Source organism: Plectropomus leopardus, chromosome 17 (assembly GCF_008729295.1).
Source record: "Plectropomus leopardus isolate mb chromosome 17, YSFRI_Pleo_2.0, whole genome shotgun sequence".
Classification (NCBI taxonomy): domain Eukaryota; kingdom Metazoa; phylum Chordata; class Actinopteri; order Perciformes; family Serranidae; genus Plectropomus; species Plectropomus leopardus.
Window position 1 is genome coordinate 11,813,748 of NC_056479.1, and position 18,734 is coordinate 11,832,481.

General features: G+C 37.9%; 1 protein-coding gene across 3 annotated transcripts; it reads right to left on the reverse strand.

Annotated features, from left to right (window-relative positions):
• Positions 1-256: 256 nt before the first annotated feature.
• stat3 (signal transducer and activator of transcription 3 (acute-phase response factor)) lies at positions 257-18,514 on the reverse strand. 3 transcript variants are annotated; one of them, XM_042504188.1, is made up of 24 exons: positions 18,290-18,513; positions 14,268-14,417; positions 12,885-13,128; positions 12,600-12,692; positions 12,417-12,498; positions 10,893-10,993; positions 10,408-10,559; positions 9,440-9,598; positions 9,034-9,126; positions 8,827-8,886; positions 8,683-8,712; positions 8,482-8,575; positions 8,341-8,388; positions 8,045-8,128; positions 6,431-6,529; positions 5,629-5,764; positions 5,481-5,533; positions 5,299-5,393; positions 5,018-5,157; positions 4,698-4,919; positions 4,502-4,544; positions 3,875-3,934; positions 2,089-2,186; positions 257-1,408 (listed from the first exon to the last, which is right to left on the reverse strand). In XM_042504188.1, exons 2-24 carry the CDS (start codon positions 14,393-14,395, stop codon positions 1,368-1,370), a joined length of 2,355 nt encoding a protein of 784 aa, XP_042360122.1. In that variant the 5' UTR covers positions 14,396-14,417; positions 18,290-18,513; the 3' UTR covers positions 257-1,367. The 3 variants fall into 3 exon arrangements, with proteins under 3 accessions (XP_042360122.1, XP_042360123.1, XP_042360124.1); XM_042504189.1 differs by having other exon boundaries at positions 18,420-18,501; XM_042504190.1 differs by lacking the exon at positions 3,875-3,934 and having other exon boundaries at positions 18,290-18,514.
• Positions 18,515-18,734: the final 220 nt, after the last annotated feature.

Here is an 18,734-nt window from a genome sequence, read left to right on the forward strand (position 1 = left end):
TTGCAGGTGTTGCCAATCCTCTATGTTTTCAGTTTGTATGAATCCTTATATAATTCACAGATTCATCTGGTCCTCCTGTTAAAGCAGTTACATGGTAATATAATGTTGTATATACTGCACACATCATCTCTGTCACGTTCTTCGACTGTTCTAACTCCTATTGTTCAGATATTGTTACATTTACATTTTTTCATTCTTGAACACATTTGACATAAGTTACATGCATGTCACCAATTACACAGATTACTATACAATGTTTAGTGCTAACTTGTTTTTATTGCCTTTCGTCAAACAAAGAATAGTGACAGCGTATTTTACAGAAATCCTCGACATTTTATGGCATGGCAGACAAATGTGGCCTGCATGAAACTCTACTGATGGGTTTTACTGAACTGAAAGGTTAAAATTTAACTGCAGCCCACCTTACTGTGTGCACTCTGTTAGAGTGGAATATTTCACTTACAAAGCATCCATGGTTATTTTGATAACAAGTTTGTCTTAAAACAATTCATAAAGTGATTCATTTTATCTGATATCTGAAAAAAATGAAAACTGCTAATTTCAAAAGCAAGTGCAATTCACATGATCACAAATGACGATATTTAAGTGGGAGGGACAAAAAGCATTTTCAGAGCACCACTTTTGAAGGTTTCTCACAACACTTTGCTGGGAAAATTGTTTGTACAAGAAAATAACCTCAGCAGTGTCTTAAACAAGTCAAATAGCTCAAAGAAATAATAGAAATATTCTATTTTGAGTAAAATCTACAATCAAACAGAAACTGTTTTAAATGAAACCAAGGTATTGAGGAACACCTGTGACAAAACATTTGGCAGGGATTCAAAATACGGCAAAACATACTTAAAAAGGACCATTAAATGCATCAAAAAGTACAATTACAAAGCGGCATAGCTTATACAACAATTATTCTTTTTACATTTTTCTCATTCGAAGAAAAGAACATGAATTCATAACCATTTAAAAAGTCAATAACACAAAAATACAATGTTCTCAAAAATATAATTCCAAATACTTAAAAGGTACACGAGTCATGTACTAAGATGAGGAAGTACTGAACAGGATAGGATGCTGCTTACAATACAACAGGTTGGTATTAATTAACAGTTTCACACACTGAGCAACAAGTGGACAGTCAAAAGTTAAATGAGTGGGAATGCTCTTTTTAAGAACATTTTTAAAAATCAATCCGTTTCCTCTGGTGTGAAAGTGAATCATTTTTACGTAGGAACAAGAAATGAACTATACAGACAGATTTTGTGATCAAAAGGAGAAAATAAATCACAAATTCCCCTGTCTCAACACAATATCCAATTCCAACAAAGAGAAAGAAGAAACTTGACACGTGTTCACATTGGTGATGCTACATCCATGTCCAAAGTGAGTGACTCTGTGGAAAAAATCCAAATACAGGCTATTAATACTAGTTATTGATCAAGCTATTTCTATGAGTGCCCTATGAAAAGTACAAGTAGTGTGTGTATGTGCACTAGGGCTGCTTAATTATGACAAAAATTATAATAAAAAAAAACTTGCATCAAATAAGAATGGTGCAACAGTGCATCTCCTACAAAAAAAAAATATATATATAAAATTGTATCTAACACATAAGCTAAATAAAAATAAACATGATGAAATATAAGTGGTTTAACAAGTTAAGTTGTGTTGTGGTGCAGAAATGTATTATGCACTCTTCCCATATTATTTGTTCTACCCTAAATCCAAAAAGCTCAGTAACGGGTAATGATGGTGATGAACGAATTATTTTCATATTGCCCATATGCAGTTTCAACATTTGGGAAGGTTTTTCACAGGCTGCAGCTACGGGGTGCACGGGCAGCGACATGAGAGCTGTCATGTCGCTGCGCATCAAGAGGAGATTGATTGTCACTTTAGAAGGCGCTAGATTTTGATATGCAGCAGAGTTTTTAATAAGCAGAGCACACAATTTTAACATCATTATTGCAGTCAATCAAGTTCATTTAATTTTGGGAAACCAAAATTGTGATCATGATAAATATTTGATTTATTGTGCAGCCAGAACGTAGACCGTGTGTGTGACTGACTCACCCAAATGTGCTGGATTGGCTTCAGCTTCATTGTGCATCAGGGAGTCGAGGGTGCGGGGCGACATGGGGAACAGGTCACTGGTGTTTCCAGAGTTTGTGCTGTGAAAAAAAACAAACAAGAAGAGACAAATAATTAAATATTAGACACTGAAATGCCCACACATACACTTACACGTGGATTCCTGACATACTGTTTGTGAATTAGTCAAAATATTTTCAATATAACTAGAGTGACAACATCTTCGTCATCCCACTTTACCACAGGTGATAAGCTTAACTAGTAACTTGTGTACATCAGTTTTGTCGTCATCACACTGACCACAGGGCTACTACAAGTAAAAGGGCTGTGGTGAAGCTGCTTTGATGGAGTAATGTTTTTACTCAGTAACCACCGATATGTGAATTAAACAGACTCCTCACAGAAAGATAATTCAACATTTGTGTCAGCGTGCACAGAAGATATAAAATGGGAGGGATCTGTGGTAAAATACTGATACATATACAGATATTAATAATACAATCCATGAATTAGATCAGGAAACAGAGGGCAGATGAGTAGATTTCAGGCAGTGCTGAGCATACTAATACAAAATGCTTAACATTAAATTGATGTTAATACAATGTGACAACAGATGTTGGTTAGTTAGCTGGTGGATCGAAACAGGCCGTTACTCAGGCGTAACCATGTACAATATTATTTTGTTTTTGTCTTTGTTGAAATTGACATGGCTTTGCCTCATCTATTTCATGGAATAGAGGACAAAGTCAACAAAGTTGGGATTTTACAATGCAACATCAGAAAAACATGATTCATAAAATCCTGCTTCCATTATCTTAACATTTTAGACTACTGAAAGATGTATTTATTTAAGACGTCAATCAAGGTCTTATTTTATGATTAATTAATTCAATGACTTTTAAGACTTTTTAAGGATGCGCAGAAACCCTGAATATATCCCATGAATTATACATGTGATGTCAATTTAAAAAACAATTTTGCAAATCAAGATAGTCGCAGTTTGTCGTAATACTACTTAGTTTTGTGTGAAACTGCTCAGTAAACCACATCTCTCGTCTTGCACAATATACTTCACAAACATGGCTGTTATGTTTGCAAAAATGTAACATTATCTTATTGGATATGTTTTATTCATCATCCCCTGATCTTTATACAAGACTCATTGCTAGTGTGAGTACATCCTACTGTGAAACACACGGCCATCCTAGCTTCAGCAAGAGAAAGAATTATGACATCACATGCAATGTTTTGATGTGTAGTCTTTCTAATTATGGAAAACAATCATTTAAATTGTCAATCACCATATATGTAATTTATGTCATATTTCAAACAGAATCAAAAAATTGTTCGTCTCTCATTGTTGACAACTGTACATATTTTTTTCTAAAATAAAGTCCTGTGGTGGTACATGGGAAGAGGAGAAACTTCTCTCTTTTACGCATCAATTATTTTCCATTAATGATATTATTCTCTGAACAATCCGGTCAATCAATTTTCCTCAAAACCATCAAAAAGAATGTCGTTGACAAATTATGACACATATGTTTGGGAAACGGTGCGACCTGAACCAAATGAAAACTGATGAATGGCAGGTAGATGCTCTTGTATTAGGACAAGAAAAAAGTGGTGGTGGGTTTTGAGAAACAAACAAGGAATAATGAAGGTGGGCGTACTGCACCTATGTCCTTGACACCCACCAAACACACAAACAAAAGTGACAAGATGCACAAACAAAGCCCTACATGCCACCCCCACCCCGAGCGCCTACCCTGGGAATCCGTTCCCAAGCAGCTCACTGTCCGGCAAGTCCATGAACACGGAGGGACACCTACGGAGACAGGTCAGGATCTCACTGAGAAACCTCACAACCCACCAGCACACCATCAAACCCATGACCAACCAAAGCACACATGGCTGACTGGCCTGCGGATACACTCCTCTGATTCACTCCTCCCAGCTCCTTTATTTTGTTGGTTTAGCTCAGATAGCCAATACAAATAACAGTTTGCATAAGAAGCATGGAAGTGAACTCTGGTCAGAAACGCTTGGTGAAGACACAACCTGATGAAGTGTGAACTGAAGTCTGTCTGAATTGAATCTACACATAATCGGGGTTCACAAACCCAGGTGATAGCTCTTCCAGTAACAGAGGTGACTCACAGTGAGAGTTAAAACAGCTTTGTTCTCTTTTCTTTGAACACCTCGCATTGCTTTCTTTATATTTAAAAAGAAATTTTAGAAAAGGAGGTGCAGATCTTTAATAGGAACACTGACAGGGAATCTCTTCTTTTCTTAAATATTTGCTAGAAAGAAGAGCCAGCATAACAGGAGGTCACCGGGTGGCATGAGATTTTCCCCGAAATACTGTCGACTTAAAAATAAGACAGTTACTTACGGAGTAACGCAGATGAACTTTGTCTTCAAGTATGGCTGAATAGCTGTCAGGGAAAAATAAAATGTTAGCACTAAAAAAGGATGACCACAATAAAAAACAAAACAAGATATAACATGCATACTAAGCATTATTTGTTCTTATTGTTATTTATTATTATTCTCTTAAATGATGCATAAAGAACATGGTGGTGACTTACAGCTTGTAGAGTCTCCTCCCATCTCCGGTTCAGGAGCCGCTTCTGGCCTGCAGTACTTTCCAAAAGCTTCATCTTTGGGGATATCAGGGTAAAGGTACACTAGAGGTGAAACCAGGATGTTGGTGGCGTCCATGATCTTGTAGCCCATGATGATGTCGGCAAAAGACATGCTGTTGAGCTGCTGCTTGGTGTAGGGCTCCACTGACTGCATCTGGGTCTTTCCTAGAAACATACAAGAAAGCTTAGTTATCACAAGAGGAAATAAAGTAGATATTGGGAGATTAATTACACAGTAAAAAAAACAAACAAAAAAAACTTACCACTGATGTCTTTCTCCACCCATGTAAATGTAATGCCGCCCTCCTTGCTGCTCTCACTGAAGCGCAACAGAAAAGTGCCAGGAGGTTTAGGACTAAGAATGGCCCTCTCCCTCTCCTTACTGATAAAGCCCATGATATACCTGCAGAAAAGCAAAAGGAAGTTATATGAATAGAGGGTAAATTTTAAAATAGTAAGCCTATTTTAAAGCTGTTGACTACAGCATGTCAAAACACTTAGAGGCGATGCTCGGGGATTTGTACAACAAAGGGCGACCTCTCACCCTTCATTCCACAGTGCCAGGATGTACTTCTTCACCAGGTCAATGATGTTGTCCAGCCACACCCAGAAGGAGAAGCCTTTGCCAGCCATGTTTTCCTGGGAAGAGGAAGGAGAAAAATAACTCGCACTGCAACACAATGGCAAGACAGCAGATTGATCCATATGTGTTTTTTAGTTCAGTACCTTACAGAACTTGGCCCATGTGATCTGACAGCCAGAGTAGTTGACACAGGGTCCTAAATGGACAATAACAGAAAATAAAATCATACATCACTTTATAACACAGTGTTAAGTTAAACATTTTTGGAGATTTTAAGGAATGACACCCAACCTAGTAATTTCTCAGCCAGTGTGGTGAGCTGTTCAATGGTCAGGCCTCTCTTGGTGGTGGAGGAGAATTGCCAGCTTAGGACCTCAGCCACCTGGTCCCATGTCCCCACAGGAGGCTTGGTGAAGAAGTTTACATTCTGTACAGAGACACCCAAGCCAACATAGTTTAAAAACAGCTCTTTTTTTCCCCCACCATTAACAGATATAAAACTGTGAGCCTGTCTGGACCCGATATTAGAATGAATTTCTGTGATCAGAACTCAAGTGGACAGCTGAGAAACATTGCCGTTCAAACCTATCATGTGTCTCCAGCTGAGCACTTGTGTTCAGATTTTTTTTACTGCCCCCTGAAAAGTTATTACGTCCACAGTTTTGTTAGCTGCACTGCAGCATGCTTGCTGCTCATGTTAGCAGTTGTGTTGGTACAGCTGGAGATGTCACTGTCTGCAGAAATTAAAATCATCTCTGTCTATAAGGAAAAAAGAAGGATGGTCACAGAATACTTTGTCCAACTCAACATAAAACAGGTAAGTTAAATAGCACAAACAACCATCACATCCTGCATTGATGACGTTGTTTACACTACAAAACATATGTGGTCAAATGCGTCCCAGAGTACCCCGCCAAGTGGTGTCATTAGTCGGAAATGCCTCTTGGTGGCTGTTAACACCTGTATTAAGTGCTATCCAGTTGTGATCGGATAACCCGAGACACATGCTGATAGCAGGTCTTTACAGGGTGTTTGATGTGGAAACATTCCCCCTCAGAGTTCAGCCCCTTACCACTAGAGTGTGCTGTCTTACCTTTGGGTGATTTGTCAGCATGTTGTACCACAGGATGGAAGCCCAGGCGTTGGGCATCTGGCAGATGTTCGAAATAACTACCACAGGCAGTGAATGAGTCTGCAAAAAAATGTATACATATTATATATAAGCATATAACATTAAGTTATATCATGGCTTGTCAACATTGACTCTTGCACAAATTAAAAAAACCCTCTGCTTCTATTTCAGTACACAGGGCCTAATGCAGGAAGCAATATAAGACAGATTCTTCTTGGTTTTGTTCGTATCTATAGCAGCTCTTACCCTTTGGCAGACGATACAGAGTTCCCCACTACAAATTCAAACTTTTTAAAAACTCATTGGTTCCTACCTCCATCAAACTTTTAAACAACACTTAAGGCTGCAGGTATTGTGCAGTGGATTCCATGATGTTCTAACAGCACAGTTTGTGCAACATGTGTTATGTGCAATGTATGTGCAGTTTGGTACAGCTAGTGCTGTTTTGTTCATATGGGGTGTGTTTTATTGTGACTGTAAAGGCATTTATGGACGCAGCATCTAAGTCCAAGACAAATTTGCCTACGCAGACAATAAAGTATATCATATCGTATCGAATCATATCATATCGTATCGCATCTCATCGTACAAGTTGGGCCTATCTTTCTGGTACCACACTACTTTCTGAATTTCACCAGTGATTTTAGAGTGGTCAAGAGTCCTGTTACCAAGTTACAAAAAACACTCCTTATCATGACAATCCACAAATTGTTCGTTAAGTGTAAAGAAACCAACATAAAAGAGACACAAGAATATCATGTTATCAAAAATAGATTATTTTATGTCAAGAGTAATGACTATGAATAGATTATTAAATTTGTGGGCTAAAGAAACATTATTCAGCTGAATGACATACATACTGCTCTAAGATGCTTTGGACAGGCCTCCTGTCATCCTTCAGTTGTTGAGTGCTTGGCTTGGGCAATGAATTTTTGTTTCAATTTTCATGTCAAACCACTGTATTCTAATTTCAGTAACTGTGCGTCCCTGTGCTGACACAGCATTTACAGCACCACAGATGCTTTGAATTGCTGGGTATTTGGTTTTCCTGTCACACCACTACTGATGCTCTGGAAAATCATGTTTACTTTGTTTAAGTTTATTAAACCGTACGTCGATTTCACTACTGCAGATGCATAATACTACTTTTACAGCCAGAGGACATGCTGTTGTTCTTAGCATAAGATATTATGATAGTGTAAGGTTTGTACTTTCTCTAGAGACCCAAACAGACATTTCACACCAAGATCTGGGCTGGATTTGTGAATATGATGAATGATAATATGTCTAATGGCCACATAAGATGCATGTTTTAGTGTTGTTAGTTGTAGTGTTAGTTGTTTTGGCTAAATGTTTAAGTTCTTGCTTAGTTTCTTACATCTTGGTCAAAATAAACAAGAATAAATGCAGATTAACTAGTTTGTATAATAATCCTGGGTCAGGTCAATGACTCATTTGTATACAGGTGTCAAAGAACAAGGCTGCTGTATCTTTACATTTTCGTCCACTTCTGGTGTTATATGAAAATGAGAATCCGGAAACAAGTTCATGACAGAGATAGTGACTAATACTGACCTCCAAATCGATCTTCAGGCCTTGATGATAGACTTCTGTCTCAAACGTGATAAGATGGAGCTCCTCTGTGACGATCAAAGAGGCCTAGAGAAAACAGATTATTCAAACCTCTACAGGACGAAACATTAACTGTATGGATACACTGCTCATGTGTATCAAATTTCAAGAAAACTGTTTACTGTAGATGTTAAACCACAAAATGTATCATCCCCACAAATATAGGCTGAATATAATGCAGATTATTTAACAGCATTAATTTACATTATTCTCGTGAAATGTGTCAAAATAGTACTTACATCACTATTGGTCCGACCACCATTACCACACCTCTGCTCTCTCAGGGTCTGTAACAAACAGGAAATTAGTGCTCTACAGCAAGCTTTTATCGGAGAGCTTCATCACAGTCATGCTGTAAGAGCTGTGCCTCTATATCTCACCAAGTGTTTAAACTCTGCTGACAGGCTGCCATTGTTGGATTCTTCCATGTTCATAACTTTTGTGTTGGTGCCGAGGATGTTAAACTTTCGTGACCTAAGAAATTAAAAATAGAGCAGAGAGTGAGACTCTTTTCTAATATAACACAAAATAAATGCTCTGGACAAAAAAAGTGTTGTTAAAAAGTGTTATCAAATTCATACCCTCGAATTGCAGCCACATCCCCAGATTCCCTGAAAAACAAATACTTAAAATCAGTCAGTATTTCCTAAAATCTTTATCCATATCAGTGTCTTATCCATAAACACTTCATATAGATGTTAGAAAGGCAGATAAATACAACTCACTTGTCAATGCAAACTTTAATTTTCAGCTGGTAATTGAGTTCAGGAAACTTTACGAGTAACCTAGAAAAAAGAAAAAAGATTTCACAAGAATATACTGAATATATTTTGCACTCTCCATCATATAGGATACACAAAATGTTGCCATTAAAATGTGTAAAAATACGTATGCTCTTTGTGATGCTTAAGCGATGCAAGCTTGCATCTTACCTGACTTTATTTGTGAACTGCACGCCTGTTTTTATAACCAGAGGCCTGTCTGGATGCATGGGCATACAGGGCTGTCTTTCAACCACAAAAGCACTAAAAGACAGAATAGATTGTGTTAGAAAGACAAATTCCAGTAAATATCCCAACAACAACCTATGGTGGAGAAACCTGAAAGTTGATTTACAATTAATTGCAACTTTTAAGAACGTCTCACAGACTCCCTTCAGAGAATTGAGATGGCTCAGATGTCATCACAGTTGCTGAATGAAGACAGTAAGATGCGACTAAAAGCTCAGGATCAGTAATAAGTGTGACTTTTATTGTTCCTTGTTCCTATGTGACCACAATAATGCTTGCAAAAAAAGGACTGTATGGCGGCACGGTACATTTTTGTTTCATACGGTACCTCTTCATCAGGTTTCTGAACAAATCCACTATCTTCTCCTCCAGGGCGGGCCGGTGCTGGATGATGGGGTCTCCTTTGTAGGACACCTTCTGCTGAAGCTCCTCCAGCTTCTTGATCTGCTGACGGATTTGAAGCTGGGACTCAGCCAAAGATGTGATCCTGGTTGGAAAATTATACCCAGTTTAACATAAAACATAAAATAGAGAAGAGCAGAGCCCAAACTCCAGAGTCAGTGTTAAGCAAAATATTATTTTTATGGTACAAAAGCCCAACAATACTTATTAGATACTTTGATCAGAACTGTACTTATACTACTTCTTATAATGACTTGATGATTTGGCCATGAAAAGACTACTGCCCTTCTTAAAGTTTGTATAAACATCTCGACCATTCGTGCTCAAAAGATATTTTTCATATATTTTAATGTATTCCATCTGACTACAGTCATCAAAATGAACATTTAAACATGTTTACTTAAGCAGGAAAAGGAAATGCACATGCAGAATGAAAAAATTAATCCCTGAGGGGAAATTCCATTTTTTTTCACTTTGTCATTTTTACACAGGCCCGAAATACACACACACACAAACAGGACAAATTCAAATTAATTAAATTAATTAAAAGGAGGGATCGCAGAGTGAGAAGGCTGCCTTTCGTTCCCAGGCCAAGTCATTTAATGATATTTAAGAACTGAGCTACTGTCGCCCCAAGAAAAGGAAAAAAAAATAAGGGAAATGTTCTCTTCCAGCAAAGCATTATATTACTGGTGCATCCAAAGACAACAGTTGCATCTGCTCGTATGTTATCAGACACTTCACAGGCAGAATGATAGTATTTGAACTAACTTGTTTAAATACAGTTATAATTATCAGAAAACACATATTTTGTTTTTTTAAAGGCATTTTAATATAATCGATTGATTACTCATGTGACCAATGATTGATTTAGCAAATTGCAAAAGTGGTTACCATGTTTCGAGGCGGTCCAGGCAGATGTTAGGTGGACCTCCAATACAGGCAATTTGCTGCCTTCTCTTCCAGTCGGCTAATTCTTCATCCGTCAGGTTCTTCTGTACATAATCCATGGCGGTCAACAAGCCTCCCATCTCTGTCACAATTTGCTACAAGATAAGAAGCACAGAATATATTAAACAGTTAATTACACATTGAGGCAGATGTAAATGGTAGCTGCACCACTGCACGGTATGTTACTGTTTCTCAAACGTAACTAAATTTTTAGCATGTAAAATGCAGAATGGAAGACAGCAGTACTTCCAGTTTCACGGCGGTAACGGCATACAACTCTACAGCAGAGTTTCTTCTGCCATTTGTGCTAGTTGACAACCCCAAGGTAGGTGTGAACCTGAAACACACCACCATGAAACTGAAGGTGTTGTTCCATTTGCCAAAAGAAACTCTTCATTAAGTAACAACCTGGTAAAGCAGACACCCACCCTCCTGAGCTGGTCCAGGGCGCTGAGCATCTGCTCGAGCTGAGCCATCTTCTGTCTGGTGGCAGCTGCTTGACTATTTCCATTTAGGTCCTGGGACAACTCTGGACAGAGAGTGGACATGTCTTAGGATTGTCACATGTCATTGCATGTGATTAATTTAACTATTTAGAAAGTGTGCAAATTGGCTTGATTTCTTTGAAAAAAATGGAAAAAGGCAATGAGAGAATTATCAAGAAATGACTCAAATATTAGCAGAAAGTTAGTAAAAAGTTACAGGAAGATTAAGTGAAATTATCCAAAAACCAAAAGAACAAAAACAAGAAATGACCTTTAAAAAGTGCTAAAATAAATAAAAAGAACAAATATAAATGATCATATTTTTCTGTACCTTGATTTTAAATATATAATTATAATAATTCTACATTTAGTTTTCTTGATTTTTTCTTGTTATTTGATAATAATCTAGTAATTCTCTCTATTAGCAAATTTTCCGTTAATTTTCTTTTCACCTTTTACATTTTTTTTTTTTGCAATGTTCCAGACATTTCATGCCTAGTTACTCATTGCCTTTCTCCCCATGTTTTCGAAAGAAATCAAACCAATCTGCTCACGTTTCAGAGGCTTGAATGCTTATGAAAAGTGTCTGCATGCAGCACGAGAAAACTGATATCAATGCAAGTTTCAAAGGGTTAATCTGTACCAAAAAGCCTTAAGAGTTCATCTGAGACAGGGTTGACCTGAGTTACAGTTTTTCTGGATTGCTGAAACACGCTATATGAAACTGGCACAGCAGAAGTCTGCTCTGCTAAATGCGCTGACACTTTTTAATTTGGTTTCACACATTTTTCACACATTTTTCAAGAAGGTTAACAGAGATCTCATGCGAAGACCCAAAACTCTGTATTGGATTGACTGCGTAAAACAAAAATAAAACATTTACTCACAGGTCATAGAAATCACTTGCATTTTTATTGCATAATGATGAATCTCTAATAGACCTGCATGGAACTCGTTTGCACACCTCTTTTATCAACAAACAAAAGAAAAGATGCCACAGCGAAAATGTCTTTTTTATGTAAAGTTTATAAAGTGCAGAGCGCTGCAGGGTTTTATTATCTCTACCAAAATCATCTTTGAAGAGAAAAAAATATAGCTCATGCTATTACAAGCTTGCTCGCCTCTTTTGGCCAAGTATTAACAAATATCATAGGCATACAATACAAAATCAGGTTGAAGTGGTTCATATTGATGTATTTTTTAATTTTGCTGTCCATTGTGTAATTATTGATTGAAAGAATACTTTAATTGGACAAGTTGTGTTGTTTGATAAAAATATCTGCTTCTGTTGCATGTTTTTACTGTTTTTTTATGTGTTAGGGGACATTTTGCAAACAACATGTATCAACAGTTTTCAAAATTTAACTTCTGAATAGAAAAATGTGTTCAAACAAGTAAGAAAAACTATAGAATGTTACCAACAAATCAATATCACTGTTAAAGCTGAGAACAAAAATTATAACATACCTCCTTGGCTTTTCAGTGTCTTATAATTGAAGTCAAAGTCATCCTGCAAGTTCTCAAGCATTTTCATCTTCTGCTCCATATCCTGAATAAAAACAAGACCGAGTCATGTGGCACAAATCAGTGTTCAGAATCTTTATAATGCATATCTAAATACTTATCGGGAATTCTCTGACGGAAACTCACCTGCACCCGCTTCCTGATGTCTTGGAGGTTGTGCTCCAGGATCTGCTGCTTCTCTGTCACTACTGTCCCAGTGGGATGTGCTGCCTGACCATCCTGCAAGAAGATAAAACACACATTAACATTTAGAACCATGAAGCCAACCCTTTTATGACTGACATGTATCTATAATTTGATTCAAAAGGTATAATATATCACTGCTGTAGTGCCTAAAATTCCTGAAGTAAAGCTATTTGATGTAAGATGAAGATGAAGATGATGCTACATGTTGGTGTAGCTCTTCTTTACCTGTGCAGCAGAGGTGGCAGTCTGCAGCAGTCTTTGCTCCTCCCACAGACAGCGGGCAACAATGCGGGCAATATCCATTGGCTTCTCCAAGTACTTGCTCTGCAGATGCTGTTTAATCCTGCGCAGGTTATGCTGGTAGAGGACATTGTTCTCCTGCAGGAAACGGCTATACTGCTGGTCTATTTCTCCCAAGAGGTTGTGGAAAACAAGTGTGGCATGTGACTCCTTATTGGCAGCATAAGCCCTGATGAACAACAGGATAAGATAATAAGGATTCGATCATTTCTAGTTCCTTCTAACAGCCAAACCCCACTGAAAGTATTTTTAGAAGCATTTTTGAAATCCCTCACTTGTGCCTCTCATCAAACAGATTTTTTTAATATTATTTTATTTTACATTTATATAATGTTATATTATTAAGTGAAACAATCCACAGTAATTACACTTAAAGACTAGTTTTGTTGCACTGAGTGAAGCACAGATAGCTTGTCACAAGTCACATAAATATCCCACTGTATATATTCTGGACCTATTATCTACATTACGTGATCAAGGCTCCCAGTGTGAGCCTTTTTCACTACAGGCAGGATTCCCCCAAGGTGGGAGGGTTAATAAAATCGATGTATCAGTACATAAAATTGCAGTTGATTTCTTCCCATGAAGCCAACATCAAACCTATTCTGTTTCAGTAAATTTCTGCTCCTAGTCAGCCTGGCGAGGGCAGGTTAGCACTGTCACTCAGCTTCCTAAGAGCTGCTGCTTACAGATGGCTGCAGAAGATGGAGTCGGTATTGATTGAATGGCAAGAGGCTTACATTCTGCTCATTTTTAATGTCTTGCTTCAAATGTTGATTCCCCTTAACAGGAGGTAAAAGGAGAATATGCAGTTTGTCACATTCACAGATGCTTTTTGTCTCATAAAAACATTCTGTATCAAACTTGTGGGAGATCACTTCGAGGGAAAAAATTTTTTTTTTCATGATAATTTAAATACAAAATGGAGAGAAAACACTCTTCTGCAGTGCAACTACTTCTGCGATTCAGCCCTCAAAACATACATACACATATCTAAAAAACATCTTAGAAGAAAGCGTCATCACTCCACCCAGAATTGTTCAAGAGCATAATATGTGATACATAATATGCATGGGCTCCCTGTAATGGTGTCAAAAGTGAGGGAGAAGTCATGATAAGGGAGAGGGTAACAGTGAAAGCTAAAACACAATAGCTTTCTACGTGACAAGCTATCAGCAAGTCATGGTAAGTGGCCAACTGCCAAACTGGAGAGAGTGGAGGATAAGAGCAATTTCATGTCAAACGTTAGCAGAGAGAAGAGACAAATTAGTTTTCATAAGAGAGCCCAGGAATTTAATTATTTCTCACCAGTCTTGACTCTCAATCCAAGGGGCCAGGAACTGCCGTAGCTCCATGGGGAAGCTGTCGCTGTACAAGTGGTAGAGCTGCTCCAGATACCTGGTCTCCAGCTGCTGTAACTGGTTCCACTGGGCCATCCTGACTTATACCTCCTCAAACCTACACAAAAAAGATGGGGTGACAATAAATAAAGCCAAGAACATCTTGGAGAAGGCACACCTTTGATAATTATTTTTAAATAAGCGTCAAATGTCATATCTGAATATCACACTCACACTGACCTCAGAGAAATAGCTAAATGTCAGATTTTCTCTGAAAATGATGACAGGCTCTTGGGAGGCCTCCTGTTCAGCACAGCCACTTCCTGTTCACTGAAACACAACGCCTCCACCAAGAAATATAGGCCAACATGAACAGCTGTCAACTCCCTAAGCAGATAGGAACTAATGATCTTTGGCTGAGGATTTGCCCCAACTGCTTTTGCTAAAAACAATGAAAACCACACTTCCTTTTCCCAGCTATATTAGATACAGATATGAAACCAGAGAGACATATCCTTCTATGGTATACAAGACATTTTCATCATACACATTTTCTGAGAAGCAGCTTAGACAATAAATTCAGCTTTCTGCAGGGACACCTATTATTACTGATCAGATCCACATTGTAGGTTCTGCTAGCCGTCTCATCTTACCAACAGCAGGCTACAGTGTCCCCTGGAGAGCTCTAGACTGGACACTAACAATAACCAGACACTCAAATAATCCAACAGAAAGTTGTCTCCCCTTTAGCATCATCCATATTAAATGACCTACTGAGGCATTTGTTTAAACCTCTTACATAACTTCTGAATACTGCTGCATTTTCATCTTTAGTCTCATTAGTCACTAGTTAGGTGCCGAGTGACACTGCTCAACAATGGACAGAATCCCGATTCGACAACAGAAGTGTAGCAAAGCACTGATGACCCTTGACAGCTGATGACTCAGACCTGTTCTTGAACTCTAGTTCTTAGTTCTGTTTCCAGGAGCTGAGGTACTGCTCTTGCTGTCAGAAAGATAGTACTGATAACAAACTCATACAAAAAGTTAAAACAAGTACCTAAATTTGAATTTGACATCTCTCCATGTTTCTGATTCCTGTATAGTGAATTTGATAAACCCCTTTATCATTAGTTTAAGCTTTTCCCGCCTCATTTATATAAATGCGGGAAAAGAGAATTTAAAGCAGCTCTCAATTTAATAAATTTCAAGGTAGCACCACCGTGAACTACAGCCTCAAAATTACAAAGGAGTTATTCACTTTTTATCTAACATAACCTCAACAAAAACTCAACATTATTACATTTACAAAAGATCAAAGTTTTAAAAAAGATGATATCTAGTCTCATAACAGAATAATGATAGAATATTGGGTTATGAGACTAGATATCATCTTAGATTTTGGATATTGGTAGTGTCTTTTCTTGGTTTTAAAGGTTACATTACAGTAAAGTAATTTTCTACCAGAATATTCTAGTCGTTTTATTTGACTTGCCCTTATCCACATTACTGATGAATATTCATGAAGAATACGATTGTGTAAATATTTCTGAAAGCACAAACGGTCAACTCTACAGTATTATTGCAATACAGATATTAAGGTATTTTGCTCAAAAATATTGTGATATTCTCCATATCCACCAGCCCTGCACCACAGCAGACACTGTAGCAAGCTTTACCCCAAAGAGCATAGGTGTTACTAATAATATTGGTGTTGGTCTCACACCATTTAGGTGTGAGGCCACTGGGCCACTGTGGAAATGTATTACCTAATGTAATGGCCTGTATAATTTTGTACAGATATACCTAATAAACTGGTAACTCAGTGTAAGGTTCAATCTCATACAGATTTGGATTTAGGGCACCCTGAAACAAAAGTATACTTTCTCTCTTTTACCTTTTTTTTGTCCCCTGTGGGCGATTTGCAAGGTTCAAAATCAGCATCATCCACTTGCCAAATGCTGATAAAATATGTAAGTGGATGGTACATATGCCTCTCTCACCAGCCTAAAAACAATGGTAATCTATTGGGTGTCAAAGTGTAAAATTTGAACATTCGCTATCCAATTCTATTGATGGAAAAAAAAGTTAATTGTGACCCCTGGAGAGTGAAAAACAAAGCGAAAGAGAGACTAGGAGGGAGAGAGTGAGTATATAAGTTTTACCTATATTAAGTCAATGCCGTGGGAAAACCACAAGAATTCAGTTGCAAAAGTTATTCTCGCTGAAATCATAGGTAAGGGGTTTTATAATATGTAAGAACCATAACACAAATTGTCCTTCAAATGTTACAGTTTCTTTATGACCCATGTTCCTCTTTCAGCGAAATGTGAAAAAGGTGCATCTACTTGGTAAGAATTTCTGGGCATGTGAAAACCCTGAGAGGATCACATCAAAGAGCAGCTGAGTCACTGTCAATGATATGAGGATACACTTCATTTTCTCATCATTTAAATTAGTATTTCCTGCTTTCAAGTGTTGGTGAATATGGGTTAAAAGGAAAATACAATCTCAAGCTGGTATTTCATTTTCTCTTTCCTTCTCAAGAAACCAGACAAGCCAAGGAAGGAGGAAACTGGGATGCTCACGAGGTTCAATTTACAAACCTCTTCACATAGTGAGATTTTTACCGAATCATCTACTTCCTTAATCATGACTTTCCATGTCTTTCATTTAATAAAGAGTTAATAATAAACTCACCACCTACTGTAAAATAAGTCTCCTCTCTAGGATCCATGCAGGATTACCCATGACCCAGTACAGTTACAGAAGTGGCACAACACTTTTTAATTATTGATTAATAATTATTTAAAACAATGTTTGGTACGAAGTTTATGTCCCATTATTACTGGCTGCTCAATATCAACCACATAATATCAAATGAAAGGGGACAAATATTTAGACAACAAGCTCAAAATGGATCCACAAACTATTTACACATTTTGTCTGGATTACATCAATCTTTAAAAAAGGCATTAGGGAACTTTAGAACAATTAGAAATACTCTAATTTTGCCAAAAACATTGATCCAAATGCCAAGATTAGGTGTTTGCGCAAACATCTCATCTTAAACATCTCTGTCTGAGTTTTGATAGTCAGTGTCATCGTATACAAGCAGACTTGACCAGTAATTTGCCAGGCCACCTAAACATGTGCTTTTTGTCCAACTTCCAAAGCTTGGTATCACATGACGTGGCCCAAACTTTAAAGGATAATGTGATTCCTTAAATCATGTCACTGAGATTCCAGGAAGTATTTACTTGTGCAAACAAAGAAATCATTAACCATGAATGGCCTCTGTGCACACAGGGGACAACAAAAGTACTACTGTACATGTCATTAAGCAAACTCCTAATGTGTTGCAATACAATCACACTTTGACTCTAATAAAGATTACAGTCAATAGTGTACCAGCCTATCTGACGCACTGTATCACAAAGACTCCATCCCAGTGCAAGTTGTCAGACATGTTGCCCTGCAGATGGATGGGATGGGCGTGACAACTTAAGGCAAAGACAACAATGACCTGAATTTCATTGGTTCCAAACATGCATCTTAGGCAAGTTTCAGCTATTTTTCAGTCCTGTTTAACGACAAATGACGCATATATGACCATTACTAGACTAGGCCAAATCATACGAGGAACAAAAAGAAAGAAAGAACACACAGAACAACCAAAAAAGACGTCCAGTCTTAGTTATAATATAATCAGCCCCATTAGGAGCGAGCAGAACTCAGAAGCTGCAGTTAAAACGCAGTAAGACTTTAACAACTTATGTAACATAGTGGACACAGAATGGCTTCCCCAGCATGAATAACTCATAAGCTACTCACAATGCTGCAATTGTAGCTCAATAGCGTTATGGCAAATAGAGCTTGCCATGCTTTAATGTGGTCTGCAGTAACTTTTTAATGACACTCCCGCCTCAGGTGTAGAAAATTCAGCTTAATTAAATGCCAAAAGCAGAAGTCGCTTTAATATTCGCTTACCTGGCTCGTGGTTAGCTTACTCCTTTGGAAAGTTTCTCCGAAAAAAATAAAAGCTGTAACCCTTTAAACGTTACTTAAAAACACTGACAATATCAGCCAGTGACGACTTTTACGAAAATTGAACACTCACACGCGGGGGAGACCACTGAGGAAAAGGTCGTTACTGTGTTGCTTTTCTTGCCACCACGGGAAACACTTCTACCCTCTCAACGAGCCCATCTCCTACATTGCAGTCTTTCCAGCCAGACAAACCCCACAAACTACTTAAATGGCAGCTCCAACGGCCAATGTGAATCTGTGATTCTGTATTAGCCAATCAGAATACATCTTATACTCACGAGAGGCGGGACTTCACGGTAAGGTTGGTTGAGAACGTCGTGTTTATCGCTGTCGCAACTGCGCTGTTCCCGCCTGTAAACCCTCCCCCTGGGTGGACAACAGAGTG

Bases quoted from the DNA above. Each gene is read 5' to 3' on its own strand.
- stat3 (XM_042504188.1), bottom strand. From the start codon at position 14,395: ATGGCCCAGTGGAACCAGTTACAGCAGCTGGAGACCAGGTATCTGGAG. The intron at 8,129-8,340 runs GTAAGTACTATT...TGTTTTCTCTAG, and splicing joins GTGGTCGGACCAATAGTGAT to GCCTCTTTGATCGTCACAGA. The intron at 5,765-6,430 runs GTAAGACAGCAC...GTCTCTGTACAG, and splicing joins TGCTGACAAATCACCCAAAG to AATGTAAACTTCTTCACCAA.